Here is a 24,654-nt window from a genome sequence, read left to right on the forward strand (position 1 = left end):
AGATTTTCATCACCCCTTCAATCTCCACACTGGTTACTCATACAAAGCCAGTCTACTTGGGTTTCCTATGGATGATTTGAACTTCACCCTATAAAGAGTGATCACTACAGACCAAATTCCCCTAAACCCTTTCTAGTTAGTTTCTTCTTTCTTGATAGCAGCTTGTTTAATTACTGTTTCATTGACTTTTCTACACTCTTTAGGGGCGGGAACATAAGCACTCTGTCTCACAACAGCTTTAGCCTGGAACATTTGCTTCCACAGTTCATAGAGAATTGCAAAGGAGGAAGAAAACCAGTTAACATAATTTTTTTTTTAAAAAAAGCTTTGTATATTTAATGATTTTAAAAATACTCTGTACAAGGTAACAAGTAAACAATAATATAAGTTTGCCATAAAAGGAATCCCCCTTTTGAAAACTCAAAAGTGATTGACATGATGGCTAAAGTTTAAAACACTTTGTCACTTTCTAAAAATATTACAATGGAAAAAAATAGAAAAATCCCAAATAACACAAATACAAAACAGGTTCAAGTGGATTCTTTGGTATCTTTTGGCAATCCTATTTTGTTTAAATGGGATAATTATTCCTCTCCTCTTGTAAAACGGAGAAGAGCTTTCAATATTATATCTGATGCAAGTGCTGGGTATGATTCTGTTGCTGCTGAAGTCTCTCTGAACTCCCACTGGCTTTAATGGGAGCCCTCTGGAAACAACATTATGGTAACTCTCAGTGATGAGCAGTCATCACTCTGAGACAATGTATTAGGAAAGCATAACTTCATTTGCTGGTTAAGCAGTTCTGTTATCCAAGATAAACAAATGCACTGCAATGAGGCATGCACTGGAGAACGTGTTTAGACATAGGCTGGAATAAAAATACCAGACATCCTTTTGTGAAGAAAGACTTTACTTAAGTGCCTCCTGACTAGGTATTCTACATGGTGTGATTTTGTATTTACCACCAGGCTGGTCTCTTATGCAAACACTCAGAATACATAAAGACTTGGGACTGTAGCCTGAATTATCACAAGGAAACTTGGGTAACAATATTTTTGTTTTAAATCAGAAGTCCACTGAGCATCACCTGGACCTCATTCCCTGGAGCCTGATTGCCACTACTCCACATTTAGGAGTGGTCATGTAATGTGACCTGTGGTCAAGTCATTGTTGTGTTTGCTACATATGGAATTACCCCTTTAAATATAGGGTGTTGCTTTGGTGACTATGTAGCCCAGGAGACCCATGGTGTGTTCGTAGGTCGGGAAAGAAAATTTGGAAAAAGTCCAAAATCTGAGTGAAGCTCAGAGCTGCAAAAGTGCAAATGATTCATAAGAATTTGTCATAGAGATAAGTGCTATTTTCTCCTCTAAAATTACAGATGTTTTAATCAGATGTTCCAAAATTGATGGCAAATTAAGCCTTTTCATGGGGAATTATGATGCCATGCATTTTCATTAAGCCTGATCTTGGGAGATGTTGTGTACTTTCAGAATCCACTGATGTCAGCAAGATTTAGGGACATTCAGCAACTCTGAGTAAGTCCCTAGGTCTGCAAAAAAAAATACATCTTTAAAGTCTGACAGATATCATTATTTGCAAATGCAAGGAAAGGTGGGATAAACATATGTGAATTTATATTGTTGGGAATTCTTCCAGGTTTTTTAAATATTTTGTGGCATTAAGACATTATTTTTAAATATATACAATCCTTCCTGCTCCTCGTGAGGAGGTTCTGTCTATCATGCAATATGAGGATGATTTTTGCCCCGCTGGTTTGAGCCTTGGTTTATTGTCTGTTATGTAACTTATATATATATACACTGCTCAAAATGACTCCTGTATGCAAAATAAAATTGAGGGTACAGTTAATTTTTTACTAAATTAATTCAAATCAAGTAGGTTCTGGGAAGGGATTGGGGTTCCATTAGAACTATTACATCTACATCATGAATTGCTACAAATAGATTTGCCAGCCTTGTCCATGTGACAGCATCCAGTTAACGGATATATTGAAAACCAGGCAGTATATACAGTGATATGCACCACTTAACTGATGCATACTTTTAAGGTGCTTACATAATGGTGTCTTATGGAATGTAGCAACATATACATATATGCAGTGTATACATATATATATGTATATTAAAAACATAATAGGGAAACAGATATACCCCCAGATCCCTGAATTTTAGATTTTCTAATCCATAAAAATGTATTTAAAATATTTCATATAAAATATTTACAAAAATTGATAACATTTACATAAACTAGGACATATTTCCAGTTTTTTAAAATAATTTTTACTGTCCATTGATTGGATTCCATTTTGTTTGTTTCAGAATGATGCCATCTGTACCAGAGAGCGTTTAAACAGCTGTGCGTGATGAGACAGTTCTGTTACTCGGTCGACCATCTCCTGCAGGGCAGCTGGGTTGGGATAATACAAAGCAGCCATCTTGGTTGCCATAACAATGTTCTTTAGCAATTCACACAGCTGGTTGCTGGAGTCCATCACTTTGCTGCGGATATCCTGAGTAGTCACTTGCCTTGTGAGCGTGTCCCCGATGAACACCAGTTTGTGAGCGCTTAAAATGACAAACTTGCTGTGAGCGACGAACATCCTTGGTGGCTGAGCAGCACTGACACAGTTAAAAAAGGCATCAGTGGCATTTAGGAGAGAAACAAAATGAGTCTCGCACTGGTCAGAATAAAAGAAGAGCAGCTCTCGGTCTTGAGAGCTCACAGTGCTGCTTGCAGTTTGAAGACTCTGAGGCGGCTTCCATTTTGAAATGTCATTCTCCACAGGCTTTGTGATCTCTTGCTCCAGTTGCTGGAACTGATTGATCTGAACGGCAAAGAGAAGAGTCTCTTCAAAGAACTATTAACACATCACATCACCTCGTTATAATTCACAAACCTATCCTGCCTTTGATAAACGCAAATACATTTCACACTGATTTCTTAATACCCTGTACACTAGCTGCAAGCACAGTTTCTAAATACTATCCCCATAGTGTGTAAATGATTTGGTTTGGGTATGTTACTCACAAGTAACTTACATAGCTCATCTAAGTGGGAGCCAATTAATCCTTTATACCAGAGTGTACCATCATGTATATCTGTATATGTCACATATAGGAAAACTACTGTAGACATTTTTGAAGACTTCTAAAAATTTATTGGGACATCTTTGGACCCTACTTCCTACTACACATGAGTCCAACTACACAGGACCAGAGAAGTCATAACAATCTAAAATAGCTTTGCTATATCTAAAAAGATAATGGTTTTAAGAACTGATATATTGGGACACTACAGAGTCAGAAACAGTTGCTGTCCATCCAGTTGAGAATCTCTCCTATGATAAATAGCTGACACTTCTATCTATGCATGATCGTGAGCTATCAAACCTTAATCTTTGAGCTCCTCATTGCTCTTCAAGCAAACAAAAACTCACAGGGAAATTTAAATACAAAACCTTACATTAATGTTATGTTAGGATTACAGCTTTAAATGCTCACAAGTCAGGAAATGCAAAAATCAAGGTTACCACTTGCACATTGCACATATGGAGTATTTTTGGTTACTAAATTTGTTAATATTTTATATTTATGAAAATTGTACATTTTATGTCAGCATGTTGGCGAGTTACTATTACTACGACAGCATTAACATTTTGTTTCCTGATCTTTTTGGTGTTTAAAAAATAATTTTAAAGTTATACTAAGATTTTTTTTTAATGTAGTGATGTACGGATTTAGACAGTGGGTGTGCATAACCTATACTTGTATTCCATGTGGGCCAGTGGGTACGGCACTGGACTAGGACTCAAGAGACCGAGGTTCAGTTTCTGGCTCTGCCACTTCCCTGCTGTGTGACCTTGGAAAAGTCACTTCACCGCTCTGTGCCTCTATTTCCCCTCCTATATAAATTCTGTGGAAGAGGACTGGTCTCTTACTATGGGTATGTCTAAGCTGCATGCTTCTTTTTGGTGGTGGGTAGAGTATATATGTGTGTAGCCCCCCAGCACAGGTATAAATAGCAGCGTAGACCATGAGGCCTGGGCTTTGGCAAATAGAGTAAAGACACACCTGAAGGGTGTGGGTATGTATACAAGTGCACACCCTATATTCTCTCTACTTGCCCAGGCCATGCCTCCCTATCTACACTGCTGTTTTTAGCAGTGTAGTGTCCCACTGCCTGCTCATGACTGGAGCCTTCCCCTCCCACTTCTGCAGGGAAAAGTTCTACCAGCTCCCCGCTGCTGGAGCCCTTCTCCACCTCAGGGAAAGACGCCTGCAGCCAGGAGGCACTGGGGAAAGGTGCTGCCATCTCCCAGGTGCTAGAATCTTTCCCCACCACATGGAAAGACTCGGGCGGAGGGAGGCAGCAGGGAAAGATGCCAGCAGGGGGAGACAGCTGGGAAAGGTTCAGCCAGTGTGGATGGAGCCTGCTTTTCATATACGCTACATGCTATCACCAGTGGTGTGTAGTGTAGATGCAGCCTATGTGTATATAGTGTGCCTAGTACAGAGGGGCTTCTAGGTGCTATAAAAAGAATTAACCTCTTGAACAGACATGTTTGAATGTGCTTTCAGGGGACAGATCTCTTCCCAGCAGAGGAGATCTCTCTCAAATACACAGGAAGAGCTGCAGTTCTGCTATCTAATGGCAACAAGGTAATGAACGAGATGACGATGCTGACTCCCAGGCTATCTCCAAGAGTCTGAAAGGACTAAATTGTCATAGAGGTTCCTGTTTTCTTTAGTGCCTCCAGGACTGAAGAAAATCTATAAGAGAGGATGGTGGGAAACTCTCCCGCATGCTAACCACTTCCGACTCTGAGGGGAGAGTGGACACCCTTGCCTCCTTTGTTGCTAATCCACCATTAAGTGGCTGAGAGATGAGCTCCTTCTCTTTTATTCGGCTGACACATCTCGTGGTACAAAATGGCCTGCACGCTACCTTCCAAGTCTGACAGCTGTGTCTGACTGGACATACCTGATGATGCTCCAGCTGCATCTTGTTCTGCTTGATGATATTTTCTTTTTCTAGAAGCTCTTTCTGTTGTCTTTCAAACTCCTCTTTTCCCTGTTTGGCACAAGATAAAAATAGATATTGTGTCAAACGGTAATTCTCTAAAGTTAATGATTAAATGCCCGTGGACAGTGTGGCAAATGTACCTCCTTGTATTGCCACCTTAATTTGTAGCACACCCACAAAAGAACAAAGAGGAAACGGATAATGTTATGTTGGTGATAGGCTACAGCCATTATGTAGAGTAGTCCGATTTGAATCTCATTCTTGGGAATCCCATTCTTGGGATTCAAACTAATTTTTAAAATCTGTACCCAATGTGCAGTCTGGGCTGAATGAAGTTTCTTAGGCAACTTTTGATATTCATCCATTAAAAAAAAGAAAAGGAATTTCAAGTGTATCTTGGTGTGACAGTCTGCTTCCTGTCTTGTCAGGACGGGTTCTTACAGAATGGAGCATGCAACAAATCTTAATCTGCATTGAGCAGAACAATGTGTCTGGCTCGCTTACCTGTAGGTGAACGTAATCATAATCATCCATCCAGCTCTTCTCAGAGCCCTCATTAGTGATACCAGGGGGATGCTGGTCTTTACTCAGAAATGGGGGAAAAGAACTGCCGTGGTCCTGAGTTTTCTCTCTGTGGTGTAACAACTGATTCTGGGGGCTGTTGTATGCATAGTCAGTTGTGTTCATAATGTTCTCTGAAACATTCTTTAAACGTGAGCTGCCTGATACCTGTTTGAATAGCATCTCTGCATTGATGCTGATAGTGGTGGTCAATTGCTTGGCATCATCTGGGACTGTCCTTGCCACCATAACAAATCGGTCTAGATCATCACATTTGTTTTGGGATTTGTTGACTGCCAAGATGTTCAATGACCAGCTGTAGCTATTCAGGTCATGGCTGGTCTGGGTTAAGATCTGGTGAGAATCCTCCAGTCTCTGCAGCTCCCTTCTCATTTTGTTATGGAGATTGATTTCTGAGAGACAGGAAGCATTGGCTGTTGCTCCTTTTGCAAACTGAAGATACTCCACCAACGACTGCTCTACTTTCTCCACGGCAGTGTGGATTTCATTGATATTTTTCTCCATGTACCCATAAGACCGCCAGTCTGTGTTAACAAAGGCCATAAGATTAGAGACCACAGTCTCCACTGTCTGCTGAAGCCAATAAAGTCTCTCTATGGCTGTGTCTGGATCTAGTATTAATCGTTTGTCCTGAGAAGGCGAGGCTGAAAAAGATGACTCCTTTGAAGTTGTGGAAGATGTAGACATGTTACTCCTAGTGCTGCCCGTACTGGAGAAAGACAATCTATTTATCCCATCTGTCACATCTTTCAATCCTTTAGTGTCTTGTGTAGTCTGTGGTGGCACATCATACACACCTTCCCTTCCCTCTGGATTTAGACTTTTGCTGAATCCCGACTGCTGTCCAGGAAATGGAACTCCACGAGGGGTATCGTATACATCCTTCTGAGGAGCAATCTGCTGACCAAGAAATTGATTTTGATGGCTCACTGGAATGTCATATAGGCTATGTTTGCATGACAATAAATCATTAGGTAGGGGGACGTCAGAGGTAAATTTCTTGCTAAGTTCTTTGGTAGTGGGAGGAGGGATGTCATACACTCCTTCTAGTCTTGCATTATGGTTCACTGAAGAAGAGAAATCCAGCAAATTTTCCCTCAGGCTTGTATCCTCTCTGCATGCAGATGCAGGAACATCATAGATCTGAAATGCAGAAAGCAAGCCATGAGCGCAAAGGTAAAATAGCAAAGACGTCTTCAATGGAACTAGCATTAAATTAAAATTCAGGGGAAAGGCAGAGAGGGTAGGGAATCCTGGCCGCAGTGAATTCAATGGAAGATTTGTCACTGACTTCAATGGAGCCAGACTTTCACCCTGGATTTCATGAAGTCACAATTTTCTTACTAATTAAACAATGTTCATTTCCATCAAAATGAACATTAAATCTTTTATAAGCAGGGCAGTGGGAGGGGGAATTGGGTGACCAGATGTCCTGATTTAATAGGGACAGTCCCGATATTTGGGGCTTTGTCTTATATAGGTGCCTATTACCCCCCACCCCCGTCCCGATTTTTCACACTTGCTTTCTGGTCACCCTAAGGTTTTCTCCTAAATGTAGCTTTAGCTCTAATTTATAGTTACCCTACATGAGGTTAGTAATTATGTTACAAAGCTTTAATGAATGTGTAAAAAGCCTGAGGGAATGTTTAAAGTACTAGAATTCAATACCCTTATTCAGTGTCATATGCACTTTTATGTCTAAACACGTCTTCAGTCTGACATGAAAATTCATGTATGATCCACTGAAATTGCATCAGACTTACCCCTTTTATAGGAGGTATATCATACACCCCTTGAGCTTTTGCCTCTCCCATTGGGACTGGATGCACAGGCCCCTTAACTGATGCAGGGGGAACGTCATATATCTGAAGAGAGAATAAACCTGTTACAGAAAATAGAGCCATCCCATGATAGCTGTGATTTCAGATGAGTTCTCTCACATTTTATTTACTTTGAAATAGAAGGAAGAAGAAGAGCAGGGCTTTCGCTTTTGTGTATGAGGAGGCTTGCAGGGTGGGCACTGAGGCCTGGTCTACACTGGGGGGGGGGGATATCGATCTAAGATACACAACTTCGAAGTCGACGTATCTTAGATCGAATTAAAATTACTTACTTCGCGTCCTTGCGGCGCTGGATTGATGGCCGCGGCTCCCCCGTCGACTTTGCTTCCGCCTCTCACACTGCTGGAGTTCAGCAGTCGACGGGAGAGCAATCGGGGATCGATTTATTGCGTCTACACTACACGCGATAAATCGATCCCCGATAGATTGATCGCTACCCGCCGATCCGGCAGGTAGTGTAGACGTACCCTGAGAGACAAATATGCTTGTGATAGCTCCCTTTAGTGGGATTGTGTGGACTGTGGGCTGGCCAGATGAAGTTTCTGAATGGAAACACTTCATTTGAATTCCAGTCACAAAGTTAAATCAAGATCTGCACATAGGACCCCCTTCATCCTCTCCTTATTTACAGATGCAGAGGGGACTGAATCATGACAGAGCTCTACTGGGGTGGAGACAGAAGAAGAGATTGCCACAATGGCAGGTACGCGTCACAAGATTTGATACATGCAGTGTGGGAGGTGGTGGGGGGCACAGGGACCCAGGATCACCCTTTTTTGAGGTAGCTGTACTGGGAAATCTGTAAGGGTGCTCAGTATACACTGCCAGATGTCCAGCTTTAGGGGCTCAGGATCATTCCTGATATCCTGGGTTTTTGTATCTCCGAGATGGCAACGGTGGTGTTGAGGGGGGGATAACTGCTCTCTGTGGCATCATTGTCACTCGCTCCCAAAACCTTTGAGACTTAATGCTTGACCTTGTCAGATTATGTACCCATTGCCCCACTTGGTGAAGTGGGCCACCCTGCTGAGAAGATTGCAGGGACCAGACCTTTTAAGTGTACTACATGGTGTGGTAGGTGCTGCATTACAGAGGATTCTGCCTCCCTGTCCTGCTGCACTGCATTCTCAGGTGATGCACTGCAAGGACAGGCAGCAACAGCAAGGGGTGGAGAAAGGAAAAGGAGACTCTCCTCTGGCAGCTCTCGGGCTCCTGCTCTTCTCTGCTCCTTGTCCCTGACGAGCAGGCAAGTGGTCTCAGGGAAGAAGCAAGCCAAGGAACTAACAAGCTTTTTGGGGTGGGGAGGGATGAATAGGGAGTGAGCAGACTGCCCCCCCCACACACACACTATTTAAAGAAGGGCTGGGAAGCAAAAACCCTGACCTGCTGGGTTCTTCAAGGGGGGGTGGGCTCTCCTTGCTGTGAGAAGTGTGCTGGTCCAGCTCGCTCCCTCCAACTTCCCCCCTCCTCTAGTGGAAAACAATGGTCATCTCCTGGGCTTGCGTTCTCTGCTTCTTAGAGAGGAGCATGGCTCAGGGCTATCAATGCAGCAAGGACCTCTGCGGGGGCAGGGCAGGAGCAATGGAATCTTGCAGAGGGGTAGGAGTGGCCTGAATTAATCTTTTTTAGGGACAGCCGGTGTTATGTTAATTGTACTGGGGGAGGGGTAGAGCAGAGCCCTGGGCCTGAATTAATTTCTATGCAGCTTCCAGAATTAATATTATTGGGAGAACCCTAATCAGGAACCACTCCTTCCCCTCCAAATCTCCTTCCCACTTCTCACGCCAAACTCCCACGTCTTCGAGCCGCCTGGGTTATAATCTCACAAAACCTGTTTACGTAATGCATACAGTGAGGAAACATATTTAAAACAAACACTGTAATCTGTCCATTATGGCATGATGATTGTTCCACGTTTTGGTCATTTGTGACTCTGGTGCGTTGGCAGTTTTGAATGCTGAGGGGTACGCCAGGGGCGTCTGCTGAGGGGGAGCTTTAGTTTCACATTTCCTGCAGAAGCTGTGTTGTCAAGGGGCCCTGGTGAGCAGACAGGGAGTGCATAGTTCCTGGGTTTCTATATCCTGGAAATTCCTGGGCTTTGGGGGCCAATTTCCCTGGTTATTCTCAGGAGTAGGGGCCCAATCCAGTATCAGGAAAATAATCTAGCGGACATTTGGTAAGAACAACCTCCTCCATGGAAGTAGCTAGTACAGGGGACAACTGTGCTCTTACTAAGTAAACTAGTGCCAACTGTGCAATAACAGAAGGAGAAAACACTTTCTTTGGCAACATATTTATTCTGTTTGGGTATTTTGTTGGACCAAAACAATGAATCGTATCCCTTGGCAAGTAAATGTGATTTTGATGTTTGTGTACTGCCAGATCTTAACATCAAATGCATTTAGTGCACAATGACATAGAAAAGGACATCTCATCGGAGTCCGCACCGCTGTAGCATGCCTGGTGACGACCCTATATGCAGACAGGAGAGAGGCGGTAGCTGTGTCGGCAGGAGAGCGTCTCCCACCGACATAGCGCTGTCCACGTCAGCACTTAGGTTGGTGTAACTTGAGTCATTCAGAGGGGTGGCTTTTTTACACCCCTGAATAACATGTTATTTTGACATCAGCAGTAGCGTAGACCTGCCCTAATTGAAAAATATTTTCACTTTGGAATGACATAATGTCTCCTGCACTTCAACTGCAGATAAAATGGAAAGACTTTTTGTAGCTTTTCAATGCCGCTGACCGTTTTATTGGTACGTACCCCTTGGGAAGGACGAACTGGAGGGGTATCGTAGATATCTTTCTGGTATTTGGAAGGGAACTCATAAACATAACCTTGTCCTGTTCTGACTGGAGTTACTACCTGTGGGTTAAAAGAGAAGGAGATGAAAACAAAATTACTTGAGGCACTCAGCATGTTCTGTCTGTAATTGGATATGCTTCTCTACACAAACATTCCAGTGTTATTAACTTCTACACTTTTTATCTGGCAATTTTATTAATGAAAGTCCCTACAGACATCTGATGTTTTTTTTAAATTGTATTCCAAAACGATACTTATTGGTTACAATGAAACCATTATTTCTTCTTTGAGCAGCTCTGCCACTGGTTTAAAATGCTCCTGCAGTAGTTTTTTATTAAGGAGTTGAGTAACCTCGACTGGTGCTCAATTCCTTGCTGGATCAGGCTCTATGATCCTAATCTTTGGCCTCAGAGATACTTAGGTACCAACTGATTACAACGAGAGTTAGGTGCCTAAATACCTTTGAGGATCTGGGCCTAAAATCCTAATCTTTCAACCTTTACTAATGTGAGTGGCCCAGGGACTTCAGCAGGACTACTTGTGTGAGCAAGTCCTAAACAATGGAGCATTTGTTGTGGCTTTGAAGCTCCTTTAAATGGAAGATGCTAAAGCAGGAAATTTACTCTTGGGGCTTAAGTGTAATTAGTCCACATTAGCAGCTAACAGACTGGAAAATTTAAGCTGTTCTTGAACTACACTATGTGCAAAACCGTCTCTGTGATGGTGAGAATTTACATTGCTTGTGTTTTCAAAACCATAAACTGCCCACACTTACTTCAAATAAAATGTGGTTAAAAATAAATACCTTACATCTGGGACAACCATCTGCATGGCAAGAGTTCAGTATAGTTTGGTTTAAAAGAAATGTTGTTACATAACTCCCTGAAAAACAGTGTTTATAGTGGAAATAGTGATATACTCTAAATTCTGTCTGTACAATTTAGCTCCAGTAAAGAAATATACAGTGCAGAACAAAGACACACAATGACAGAATGTCATAGGATTGTACAAGAAATGGTTTCAGGTTCAGCTGAGGAGAATTGTGAACAAGGGTCACTTAATTTTCCTTGTAAATGTAGGCGAGCTATTAAACAGAATTCCTGAGCACACTGTTGGTAAAGATCAAACAACACTTTTTACAGGAGTAAGTCCCAGTGGCCTAGCCAAATTCCACTGTGAGTTTTGCCTAACTATGGATTGCAGGACTGAGTCCCTGATGTTTACACTCTGCATATCTCTATTCTCCCTGCAAATTCAATGGAATACACTGTTCTTCTTCACTTCCTGTCCTACGTGTTTTGTGGCATTTTCCTCTGCACCGTTAAACAGCTGCTGAATTCCTCCGCAGAGGGGGCTGATGTCATTCCTGAATAGCCTGGGCCGGATTCAACCTGGCTGATGTAAGGAAGTTAAGATGGCCTGGGAGGATAGAGGAGTAGCATTCACTTCTGGGGGATGGTAAATGGTACTTTCATACTTTCATGACTTGCATCTGAAGAAGTGAGGTTCTTACCCACGAAAGCTTATGCTCCCAATACTTCTGTTAGTCTTAAAGGTGCCACAGGACCCTCTGTTGCTTTCTACAGATTCAGACTAACACGGCTACCCCTCTGATACTTGGTACTTTCATCGTTGCCCTACCCTTGGGTTTCTGCCAGAGGATGGGGGCAGGCTCGAACGGTTTAAATTTCCACTGGAGGCTCTGATTTCCACTAGGATGCCAGGCGGGTATTTAATAGAGGTGAAATTAATAGGTTCTATAGAAATTAATGTAAAAACTTATAGAATTTAATAGAGGAGGATCTCTTTCCTATAGAATTCTATATCAGGAATAGAATTCTCCATTAAATTTTATCGGACGATTAAACAGAAAACCTATGAGAACGTTCTCACTTGCCATTAAATTCTACAGGACTTTTTCATAAGAGATCACTTTGGTCATTACTCATCCCTGGCCACGGTTACACACTTCTGGGGCTGTGTTGTCTGCCTGTGGACTCCCTGGGGAAGTGGGGTAGGGGGAATAGCAATCTACCCTTTCTTCATGCGGTCTTTCTGCCATCAGGGGACGCTGGAGCAGATCCTGGAGTGAATCTGGCCAATATATATAGTTTGCAATGTGCTTTGGGATCCTTTAGGGCGAAAGGCATGATATGAATGTAAGGCATTATTAGCTTACTTTTACTAGACTGGCAGATGCTGTGTAGAATTCCAAGTGTGGCACCAAACACCAGTCAAAGACAGGTATTAATGTAATGCAAACACAATGAACCTCACCTGGCCTACTAACAGGTTTCCATAGTAATGCTGAGCACCATAGTGTAAGAGAAATACCTTGGAATCAAAGGACTCGACTTTTAACCATGTTTACTCACTGTCCCTCCCAGGGGTTTCTAAATTGCAGTGCCTATTTTGCATCAATAATAAGCCCCCAGGGTTTTACAATGATCCTCCAGTAGAGCAGACATTGCAAATTAGAAACAAAAGGTTGTTCCCTGGGTAGCCATCATCTTTAATCCTTTCTCTAATGTGAAAACTCTGACGTCAGGCTGCTTACTAGATTATGGGGGAAATGCTCAGCCGCAGGGTTGAAGAATTGTAGTGCTCTGGAACTCAGCCAAAGATACCAGTGCAGCCCTGGGGAGGGGCGGCGAGTGATTGCTAAATTGTTGAAATTCAAAGTTTCTTAATTCTTAACTGCTGTTTTACAGTAAAGGGCACTGGGAGTCAGCCATATAGCAGCCAAACTGTATTTGAAAGTAGGCACGCTAGATTCCCAGTGCTGCTAGTCCTCCATAAATGGACTTCATTGATATCAGTGACAGTTTCAGGCACTGAGGGCTTGCAAGATCGAGCCCTAAACCGCATCATTTTGGATTTTATGTGCGGCTATTAACAAACAAAAGTCTGTTGTTGTTAACAGTATTTTATGTTCTTGAAATTATATGCCTGAATGGCAATGTATCAGTTTAAATGACATCCCAACCCTCTATAGGATGATGTATACATAGCACAAAAGCTGTATTGTATCTCCAAACATTTATAGGAGAAGCATATCCTCAAAACCACAATCTCTGTCATGCAGTAGAATCTTGTACATCCAATTATTCTTTTACAGCACACCACAGAGTTCTCCCCACATTTCTCAGAAAAAGCTGTAATAGTTGTCTACTGTAACAAGGTCTTAAATTAACTTAAATGCCTGTTCTTTTTACCCAATGTACTGCTGTACATAACTAATACATTATGATGTATGATCCTTAGTAACTAAAACCAAACTAGACTTGTCAAAATGAAATAAGCCAAGTACATTTTGTGATGCAGTATCCTTTTTATTGTGTGTTTGCTCCCTTGCTGTTTCACAAATTCAGATAATCTGCAATGGGTGGGAATAAGGTCTCTCAAAAGTGATTAGTGCCTGATTTTCTGAGGGTGGTGGATGCTCAGCACTTTCAGAAAATCAGACCCTTTTACAGTGATGAGGGCACCAAAATCACAAGTCGCTTTTAAAAATCTTGGCCTAATTGTTTAATCTTTACTTTTTAAACAGGGCCGGCTCTGGCTTTTTTGCCGCCCCAGGCAAAAAAGCCTCCCGCCACCCCCCCGCACCCCCGCGCAGGGGAGGGCGGCGAGCCCCGCAGGGGAGAGCGGAGCCCCGGCGGCCAGAGCGCTGGGGGGAGGGCGGAGAGCGCTGGGGGGAGGGCGGCAAGCCCCGCTGGGGCTTCGCTCTCCGCGGCGGCCAGAGGCTGCGCCAGGGGGAGGGCGGAGAGCCCCGCCGGGGCTCCACTCTCCGCGGCGGCCAGAGGCTGCACCGGGAGGAGGGCGGCGAGCCCCGCCGGGGCTCCGCTCTCCCCGGCTACCAGAGGCAGCGCCGGGGGGAGGGTGGCGAGCCAGTCGCAGCCCCGCTCTCGGGCCGGAGCGCCGCGCCGCCCCCCTCAGGTGCCGCCCCAAGCACCAGCTTGGTGGGCTGGTGCCTGGAGCCGGCCCTGTTTTTAAAAGCCAAAATAGTACTTTGTAATTTAATGTTAAAGACCTCAGAAGAAAGGCAATATCAGTATAAGAAAACCTTTCCTCTTTTATCTCCCCCGGGTACGGCTAGTGGCCCTTTCTGGTGTTTAGGAATTTACTTCCTGACAAATGTCAATGAACTCTAGGTTGTCTTTTTTTCTCAAGAATGCCTGTGGTCATCTGGCTTTGAAAAATCCTGCCTTTCAAACCAGCAATTTTCCTTGTTTACGCATTAAAAGAAACAGATGGTGAGCCCACAAACTATCTATCCCCACATTTAATCTATTCAGAGCAACTAACAAGGACCAGCTTTGGCTCTGGTAAAACATGTAGTGAGCATACAGCAAACTCACAGCATTAAAAACAAAGACAATTGAGCTGGAAGTTTATTCTGTTCTTGCTGAGGGCCATGCTCCTCTGAAAGCAATTGCTAGAGTCTTTTCCATGCCAGTTGTGTGTTCTTTAACCAGAAAAAAGAGCTGAATATGCATGTACTTTGTAAAGTATCCAGTTCTGTGGTTCATTAAATCCCTTTTCCTTACACATAAGGGAAAAGCCTTTCCAGCATTAAATACTCAGCATTAAAATGGAAGGAAAAGTACCATAATGTTCCTAAATCAGATATAAACAGGCACATTTTCATGATTCCTGCAGATGGAGGGTTTTAAAGTGAAGCTGATTTTTCATGGAAAATGTTATAAACCATTGGGCCAAATTTTATTCTCAATTTCACTAGTGTAAAGCTAGAATAATTCCACTAATGCCAATGGAACTACTTTGGATATACACTGCCCTGACTGAGAGCAGAACTGGGTTTATTTCCTTAGCACTTCTGCATTATTTCAGTGCTTTACAATGGTGGGTACATCTCTTTGTCCTGCTTTACCAGTGAGGAATCTGAAGCACAGGCATGTAAAGTGACTTGACCAAAGTCACACAGAGAGCAGAGCTAAAAATAAAGCATAGGTGTCCTAATTCCCACTCCCAGGCTTTCACCACAGAGCCCCACTGACTCCTGCAGTTTGGTGTTAAATATGGTGGAGGGGTAACAGTCTTTATTAAAAAATATGACAAAAGGACATTTGCATTCTTATCTGAAGGGCTAACTTCACAATGCTCACTGATGCTAGTGGGAGTGCTGCACGCCCCCCTTTCGGTCAGGTTAATCTGTGCCTGCTGCTCCTCCTCTTCCCTGGCCCAATCTTGTTTCTATTGAAATCAGCTGCAATTTACCACTGGCATGGCCCTACTATGGAGGAAAGACACAGGTTGAAGAGGAAGAGTCTGATAGTTGTATGAGAAACTGGGAAAGTCTAAAGCTTTGAGGCAGAAAAGATGGCTAGAAAAAGTAAGTAAATGAAAGAAAACATGCAGCTGCCTGTGTGGTAAAAGTGCTTTTGTAAATGTGTTCAGAACAAAAACTGCAGTTGCTGGTACAGTCTTTCCCAGGCCCCTGGAAGGTTACATAACAGCCACCTGGTCCACTTTTGTTTTGCAAAGAGAAGCAAACAATCAAGGAGAATACAAGGAAATTACGTGAGAAAGGGAATTTGAAATGAAACGGTTTCCCCACTATCTTTAACTCTTTCTGGGCCTCTGAAGGAAAGAATGACATGAGTCATCGGGAAAATTCACCGCACTCCAAATAGACAGAGGGAAATGCATCTACTTAACAATTTTCTTCTGGGAACTGCTGGCTCATTTGAGCAGCAAGAACATGTGTGAAAAACTGGTGTCTGAAGACAATAGGAGTACAGAAAGAACCTTGCTAATTAAATTCACTTGTTTTTAAAAATGAACCTAGTGTTTACTCCCTGCAAGAAAAACAATGTAGCCAGATCTCAAATCACTAACTGACATTTATTTACCCTCTACTAAAAGCAGTATTCCCTGTCATAATAAATGAACAAAATACATATTATGAACAGTAACCTTGCCTTTTTTTTTTAACTGTGTGTTTACTTATTAATAACCTACAATGGGTCTCCCAGCCTTAGTGACAATCCACTGAAGTTTAGATAGTCAAGTAAGAATAACTCTAGTATATCAGGCTCCTTTCATGAGTTGCTGTAAACCCCATTGTTAAACATGCAGCCTGTTTGCAAAAGCCATTTTTAAGTGAAGTTTTAACCTAATCTAATTTTTAGTCCAGGTTCACTAACTGACAGATGGTGTGGCTTGCCATAAAATGCTTACTCATAGTATCCTCAGCAGAGAGAATAGCTGCTTAATGGCCATGGAAACTGAGCTACCGCTAAATGAAGTCCCTTCAAGAAACGGCTGAGACATACTCATACCCGGGGTACCGGGGGGTAAGCGTGCATAACAGTTTCTTGTACTGTACCTTCTTTGTGGCTAGGACTAGGACATGGATATAATGCTATCAACCCAACACCTACTGTAAGGAAAGATTAAATGAACAAAAGCATTTTCCTCTTGGGTGGAGTGAGATATATGCTCCATTGTCTGATGGAAAATTGAGAAGAATGTGAGATTCTGTAGTTTATAGCTCTGATTTTTTTTAGGCTCTCATATGAATTTTCATAAAAATAGGCTTCAGATGGTAAGATATTAGTAAAGAAGGAGATGTGACAAATGCTACTCCTACCTAGAACTGTTTCATTTCATGTTGCTGCATGCATCCTAAGAAACTCCTACTTACTTTTCTCCCACCATTTGTCTATCTGCTCTGCTTAGGTTCCAATCTTACAAAGACTTATGTATGTACTTTAACTTTATGCACTGTAAGTTCTAATTATGTTAATTCACAGTGCATGAAGTCACGCAGGTGTTTACATTTCTGTAGGATTGGGGGCTTAAACTGTAAGCTTTTTAGGGCAGGAACTGCCTTACTATGGGTCTGTCAAGTGCTTAGTACAATGGGGACAAATCTTAGTTGGGGCATCTGTGCTATCATAATAAAAATACAAGTATTTTATTTTTTAAATCAGTGTTGATTTTTGTCCTTTTTGAGCCAGCTTAACACGTTTTAAGCTGTGAGCCTGTAAAATACAAAGCAGGAGTTGTGTAACTTGTTCTGAATATGCGGGAGAAGAGAGAAAGAAGGAAATAATGCACAGACCTTGATTCAAGCCAGAGAAGAGGGGTGATATGGGTACAGTCAACTTGACCAGCCAAGCTTTTTCAACTTTCACCTAAGAAAACCACTTCTGCTTAATTGTCACTCAGGGATAGGCCTGCCAGTTTATTACGTTATTTTTCAACTATGTATTAATCTTCATTTAAAGTACTGCCTGTCTTCTTACTAACTGATTTTTCGCTATGAAGTTATTTAAATGGCCTGATTCTTAGCCAGCATAAATGGACATAACTCTACTGACTTCCATGGAGTTATTCTGATTTATACCAGATGAAGCTCTAGCCTGGAATCGTTCTACTCTGATTTGCTGCTGTTCTTCAGCTGCTTGTGATTCCAAACATACATCAAATACAAAGACCCTATCTGCAGGCTTTGCAGAATGGGCACTTAAAGAGAAAAAGGATAATCATTTGTGCCACATTTTCACTTGGAAAAACATATTGCTTTTTATGACTTGATCCTTTCAGGACCTGCTCCTACTGATGTCAACATTAGCAAAACTCCCATTTACTTCAGTAGGAGCAGGATTCAGGCAGGCAGTCCTTGATTGCAGAGTAGGCTAGGAAGGGGGTGTTTCTTGGCCTCTGATAGAGTTCATTCCTTTCTACAGATACCGCTAGAGGGTCAGAACAATACTTATGAAGATAAATTTGCTGGGTTTTATTTTTTTGGATGGGAGGGGGTAAATGCACCAGATTGCACTAAATAACTAGTATTTAAGCGGGGGGGGGGGATTATCAGAAGAGGAAACTCATCCCAACACTCTTTACATGGGCTTTATCTCCTCCCCTCTGAAAATTAATCATTTCAGACTGAGTGACCTCATGATTTCTATATGTCAATGTACTCCCACAACCACTAAGGGTCTGATGCAGCACAACATTTGTGACATGAGAGGTCATGCACTCTGGAGTACTTGAAGTGAATGATTTGTGCATGGGTGGAAGGGTCCGGTGGATAAATCTCGTTCATAATGCTTTGGGCTCATCAGTCACTGGGAAAATATACTTTTGTGCTAAAGAACAAATAGTCCCTTTAGCAGCCTGTGGCTTAAATTCTGTTTGGAGCTAAAGTTTTTAGCTAATGATGGACAAAACTCAGTACCTCAATATTATGGTGACTGGCCCACTACAAATATTTAAGATAGGACTTTTCTAATATGGGAAGACTAAATTGTCTAATGAAAGACAAAACAAGAGAATATAGAGACAAAATTTGTTGAATGCAAAACATTTTACTGTTGATAATTATATTACTAGAAATTTTGTTGGAATATGTGGTTCTGTTGAAATCAAAATGCTTTGTGAAATTTTTGTTGTGGAAGAAATTCCACCAGTGTCAAAACATCCTATTTTGACATTTCTGGAATGAGTTTTCATTTTGAATTTTTTTAATTTCGCATTATATAATTCAAAGTGTTACAAGTTTTTAAATCTAAAGGATTAGTGCAATAATAAAAATGAATCTTAAAATATCTCATACTGATTTCCTTATGCTACCCCCTATTTTTCCCAGTTTGGACTGTGAAATGCATAGAGCTGTCTGAAGAACTGGAAATTGCCTTTCACAGGGGATTTCAATTTTTTAAAAATTGTTTTTATTCTGATTAGGAACGAAACCTGAAAATTTTGAAATTCTCCACAAGAAAATTAACACCCCCCCCATGAGTTTAGATCTATTTGACTTTTTTTATATTTTATATTCTAATACATAATAAACATTGTCATTTTTGAAAGGAAAACTCAAAATGTTTCATTCCACAAATATTGAAACAAGATTTTCTGACATTATTGGAACTTTCCCCCCTTTTTTCTCCAAAATGAAATTTTGTTGAAATCAGCCTCATTTCAGAAAATGTTTAGATTTCAATAGAACTGAATTTTTCTAATGGAAAACTATTCCTGCAAAGTTTTTTTTTTTTTTCAACGCCCTTTAGAAATTAGACGTGTTCCTTTTGATTAGATTCACTTTCAGTTAATAGTCAACTCCTCTTTCTGGTTCTCATGACTGTTTCCACTGCTGAGTTTCCTTCAGGGGAATGTTTAAATCCTCCCAACCAAACATGTCATTAACTTTTTATAAATGTAACAAAACTTTCTTTTTGAAACTAATGACCTGATTCGGTGGGCAGATTCTGGTGCTCATGCAGAGTCCACCAGTGCGGATCAGATTGTTGGTTCTTTTTATGTAACCAGGAGAAAAAATATGCCCTGTTTTTTCCAAATAGAACTGATTGAGAAGAACTCTATGCCTAGTGAGAGGTTGTGAGTAATGTTGAGCTCATTTATTTACTCACACAGCAACGGTTGAGTAAAATGTGGGCTTTGCCTCACAATGCGTCTTTACAAGTCAGATCAGTGACTAACTTCCAACTACATCTTATTTCAGCTTGTGGGTGAGGGTTTCTTCACTCAGTGGTTTTCTAAAACACCACGGAGGCTAGATTAACTGCTAATAATTTCACATGCTTTATATCTGTAAATTACTGTTCTATTACTCTTGTCATATGGGAAGTTATAGTAAAACACTCAAACATTGTGAAAGATTGCATGCTTTCCTTGTTTTAAATATATATAAACAGTTTGCATTACATTGGAAGGAATCACCCTTTGAGCACATTATATGAAATAGAGCACTGACTGTTGTGGCTAATGTTCCAGTTCATGCTGTACTCTGCAGTTTTGCTGTATGTTTAACACTAAAGCAACATTTTGTTAGGAAGGTTACAAATCCCCAAAGTAGAATTTGCAACATGAAAGTGAAAGAAACAGACTAATTTTATTGTTTTGAGTCATTTAAATGAATCCTATCACAGGAAACTGTGGTATTTTTGAAAGAGGATATATTTGTATGTTGTCTGAATAGAAACATTTGTTGTTTGATTGCAAAACTTAGTACAAATGTTTTTTTTTCCCTTTAGATATTAAAATATGCTGGCATAATAAATGCTGTTTTGTTTTGTTTTTTACCATGCTCAAAGTGTGACTCTTTATAGAATGTGAAACAAATAAGCAACCAAAAAATAATGGGGAGGGAGAATATTTCTGGAACAAATGTCATCTGCTGTTTGTTTCCTCCCAAATAAGACAGTAGTTGTTTAATTGGGAGGAAAAACGTCAGAACGTGGCTGAACTGGTGAACTGGCTTGCACTGCTGAAGTCTGGGCCAAAGCTGTCAGGGTGGTGCTGCTGGTGAGGAAATGAGTCTATGAGAAAGTAGAAACAACTAGCAGCAAATTCAAGTTCCTCAGGTGAGGCCCGTTCCTGCATTCCTTGTGTGCCTAAAAAACCCACTGAAGGCAAAGAAGGTTTGGAAAGGGCAAGGAACATGGCAGAGTGGGGTAGCTGTGGTTCTGTGCCACTATCGGCTTGTCTGCTCTTGGAAATTTACCAAAATAGCTATTCTGGAATAATTATTTTGAAATAGTTATTTTGGAATTAGCCCCTGGGTGTACATTCTTCTTCTGGAACAAGAGTGCCTTTTTCTGTTTTAGCTTAGTCCACTGTAGAAATGTTGATAGATCAAAATTCTGAAAAATTTCAACTAGAAAATGCTGAAATGTTTTGTTTTGGGATGGGTCGACATCCGCTTGTGTCACTGCAGTGCCTCATGGGAGTTGTAGTTCTGGATCCTTCATGGCACCATTCTCTCCTATAGGTCCTGCTCCCTGGTTGGACAACATCTCCTAGGATGCATTGCAGTCTCCCTGTGACTGAGCTACTATAGTCGCATATTTAGTCCATATCGGGGGGAGGGATAGCTCAGTGGTTTGAGCATTGGCCTGCTAAACCCAGGATTGTGAGTTCAATCCTTGAGGGGGCCATTTAGGGATCTGGGACAAAAATCTGTCTGGGGATTGGTCCTGCTTTGAGCAGGGGGTTGAACTAGATGACCTCCTGAGGTCCCTTCCAACCCTGGTATTCTATGATTTTGTCTTCTGTTGAATTTTTTGACAGAAAATTCTGCTGACATCTCTCATTTCCTGTGAAAAACTTTTGATTTTGATGAAACTCCATTTTCCAATGGGAAAACGTTTCATTAGAAATTTTCTGACGGGCCTTTCTTCCAAGACAGTGGACACTGCCATAAATCAGTGAGAATAAGTGAGGGTTTTTTTTACTGTTGTTTTAGTGTTCAGAGCTGTTACTAACCTGGGGATGACTATACCTACTGTACATATAACATATACTTCTATAACACATTCCAACTGATGATATCAAAGGAATTTTCAAACAATGAATGTAGCTTCAATTCACCCCTGCATATTTTACAGATGAGGTAGCTGAGATACCAAGAAGTTGCCCAAGATTACACAGAAGTCTCTGGCAGGGGATAGAACCCAGGTTTCCTGACTGCCAGACTACTGTCCCTTAACAGCAAGACTCTCCTATCTTTTTGAGAGCATGAAGGGAGAGCAGGGATAGAGGGAAACTTGTAAGAGAAGGCTTTTTATTCTTATTCCTTGGATACTCTTTACACTTACGAGCATGATAATTTTGTTATAAACCACCACTCAGCCAGAAATCCTCAATGAGGGATATTCATGAGAGATATTTTAAGCAATCCCTCATTATCTTAGGCAATTTAAGGTCATTTTTAAAAGGTGGTATTTTCATTTTATGAGAGAAGCTGATACAGCTACGTTCGAAACAACTTAAAATTCCAGAATTGTTACATCACCACACTTTCCTGCCTCAGGACTTCTTTTTTTATTTGATTTGCAATTCCTGCCAGCAAGACGTTACCTAAGCAAGGCTTATCTCTTTACATTATTTCTGCTGATGATTTTCTATTACTTAAGGATAGACGATTCCTGCCTGATGAGAGCTTCCAAGTTGTTTGTGTAACATGTTGTGTGGAGGCCAAACACCATTTTTGGACAGAGAAAAATAGGTGATTGTATACAAAAAGGGTATAAGTGTAAATGTTGCTGCTGCTTAGAAGGCTCCTTTGAGTATGGTTGTCTCTAGCTATTATTTTGGGTGGTTAGAAGGTTTACATATATGTAGAGTGCATAATAATATAGTTCTTTGAGAGGCAAATATCTTTCAATTCAGTAGCATTGCTAAGACCCACAACACACTGACAAGCAGAGTCTCTGTTAAAAGCAGGCACAGCAGCTTGCTTAGGACAGGAGGGGCAGGTGTTGCAAATCTGAGAAAAGAGATTCATCATTTTAGAAGTCAGAGCAAGGAGCCCTGGGATCAAGTGTTCAAGCTCTCTTTAATACTTAAAGACTGTTTTACCGATCCCTTGAGAGTACGGATTTGGGGTGAGAGATTGCTTCAGTATTCAGCCAAAGGAGTCAAGAGCAGAAAAAAGTTCCCTTTTAATTAGGCTTTTCTTTTACAAAGGCTCTGGAATCTTGTTGCTACTGTGCTTTTGTCTTAGTGCAACAGTAGCATAAATAAATTGCAAAACAATATAGAGATTATTAGGAAAGACGCACGTTTTATTTATTCCACCTCCTTCCCCCTTCATAGATTCATAGATTCATAGATTCTAGGACTGGAAGGGACCTCGAGAGGTCATCGAGTCCAGTCCCCTGCCCGCATGGCAGGACCAAATACTGTCTAGACCATCCCTGATAGACATTTATCTAACCTACTCTTAAATATCTCCAGAGATGGAGATTCCACAACCTCCCTAGGCAATTTATTCCAGTGTTTAACCACCCTGACAGTTAGGAACTTTTTCCTAATGTCCAACCTAGACCTCCCTTGCTGCAGTTTAAGCCCATTGCTTCTTGTTCTATCCTCAGAGGCTAAGGTGAACAAGTTTTCTCCCTCCTCCTTATGACACCCTTTTAGATACCTGAAAACTGCTATCATGTCCCCTCTCAGTCTTCTCTTTTCCAAACTAAAACAAACCCAATTCTTTCAGCCTTCCTTCATAGGTCATGTTCTCAAGACCTTTAATCATTCTTGTTGCTCTTCTCTGGACCCTTTCCAATTTCTCCACATCTTTCTTGAAATGCGGTGCCCAGAACTGGACACAATACTCCAGCTAAGGCCTAACCAGAGCAGAGTAGAGCGGAAGAATGACTTCTCGTGTCTTGCTCACAACACACCTGTTAATACATCCCAGAATCACGTTTGCTTTTTTTGCAACAGCATCACACTGTTGACTCATATTTAGCTTGTGGTCCACTATAACCCCTAGATCCCTTTCTGCCGTACTCCTTCCTAGACAGTCTCTTCCCATTTTGTATGTGTGAAACTGATTTTTTCTTCCTAAGTGGAGCACATTGCATTTGTCTTTGTTAAACTTCATCCTGTTTAACTCAGACCATTTCTCCAATTTGTCCAGATCATTTTGAATTATGACCCTGTCCTCCAAAGCAGTTGCAATCCCTCCCAGTTTGGTATCATCCGCAAACTTAATAATCGTACTTTCTATACCAATATCTAAGTCGTTAATGAAGATATTGAACAGAGCCGGTCCCAAAACAGACCCCTGCGGAACCCCACTCGTTATGCCTTTCCAGCAGGATTGGGAACCATTAATAACAACTCTCTGAGTACGGTTATCCAGCCAGTTATGCACCCACCTTATAGTAGCCCCATCTAAATTGTATTTGCCTAGTTTGTCGATAAGAATATCATGCGAGACCGTATCAAATGCCTTACTAAAGTCTAGGTATACCACATCCACAGCTTCTCCCTTATCCTTCGGTCCCTGATCCATCTCAGAACCTTTCATATCCAGCAGACTTACAGCTCCCTTTCATTTCAGTGTAATTATTTTGGTCTAGAACATGTCTTGCTAATTTACAGCCAGAGGAAACTTCAGGAACTGGAAATGTGTAATGCTCACTGTCTGCAGCTAATCAAGGGAGGTCACTGATATTGAGTTTGTCATCCACTGAGTCTGTCGTTAATGTGTGATGGGTGAGGAATCAGGGCTGTTGGTTCAAACCTCTATCAAGTCAGGATTAGAATAATCCTTTCCTGAGTAACTGGAGCACACGTAGTCCCACACTGGCTTCCTGTGTGGACCTGAAGAAGAGCTTCAGTTATATTCAGTTGCAATAAACCAGCAGATGTGATTCAGGAGGGGAAGGCAGGGCTGAACTGACAGGGGAATCATTCCTTTCCAGCCAGTGCTAAGCAGGCTGGTAGCGTCTAGTGCTGGAGATCAAATGCTTTATAAAACATACATTGCTATACCGCCCACTATTTATAGACTATAGTATCTTCATGCAGTACAGATGGTCTTTCATAACTTACAAGAGACTAAATTAATCATGTTATAAGTCAGTCTAAACAA

General features: G+C 41.5%; 1 protein-coding gene across 1 annotated transcript in view; it reads right to left on the reverse strand.

Moving 5' to 3' along the window:
- Positions 1–336: 336 nt before the first annotated feature.
- The window catches only part of NEDD9 (neural precursor cell expressed, developmentally down-regulated 9), a 49,389-nt gene continuing 25,071 nt past the window's right edge, over positions 337–24,654 (reverse strand). The window contains exons 3-7 of the mRNA XM_024199143.2: positions 10,236–10,337; positions 7,392–7,493; positions 5,551–6,771; positions 5,005–5,094; positions 337–2,848 (exon numbers count right to left, since the gene is read on the reverse strand). Coding sequence (XP_024054911.2) covers positions 2,339–2,848; positions 5,005–5,094; positions 5,551–6,771; positions 7,392–7,493; positions 10,236–10,337 — 2,025 coding nt within the window. The 3' untranslated portion in view covers positions 337–2,338. The remainder of the gene's footprint in view (positions 2,849–5,004; positions 5,095–5,550; positions 6,772–7,391; positions 7,494–10,235; positions 10,338–24,654) is intronic.

Source organism: Terrapene carolina, unplaced genomic scaffold, assembly GCF_002925995.2.
Source record: "Terrapene carolina triunguis isolate 2854851 unplaced genomic scaffold, T_m_triunguis-2.0 Scaffold58, whole genome shotgun sequence".
NCBI classification, from domain to species: domain Eukaryota; kingdom Metazoa; phylum Chordata; order Testudines; family Emydidae; genus Terrapene; species Terrapene triunguis.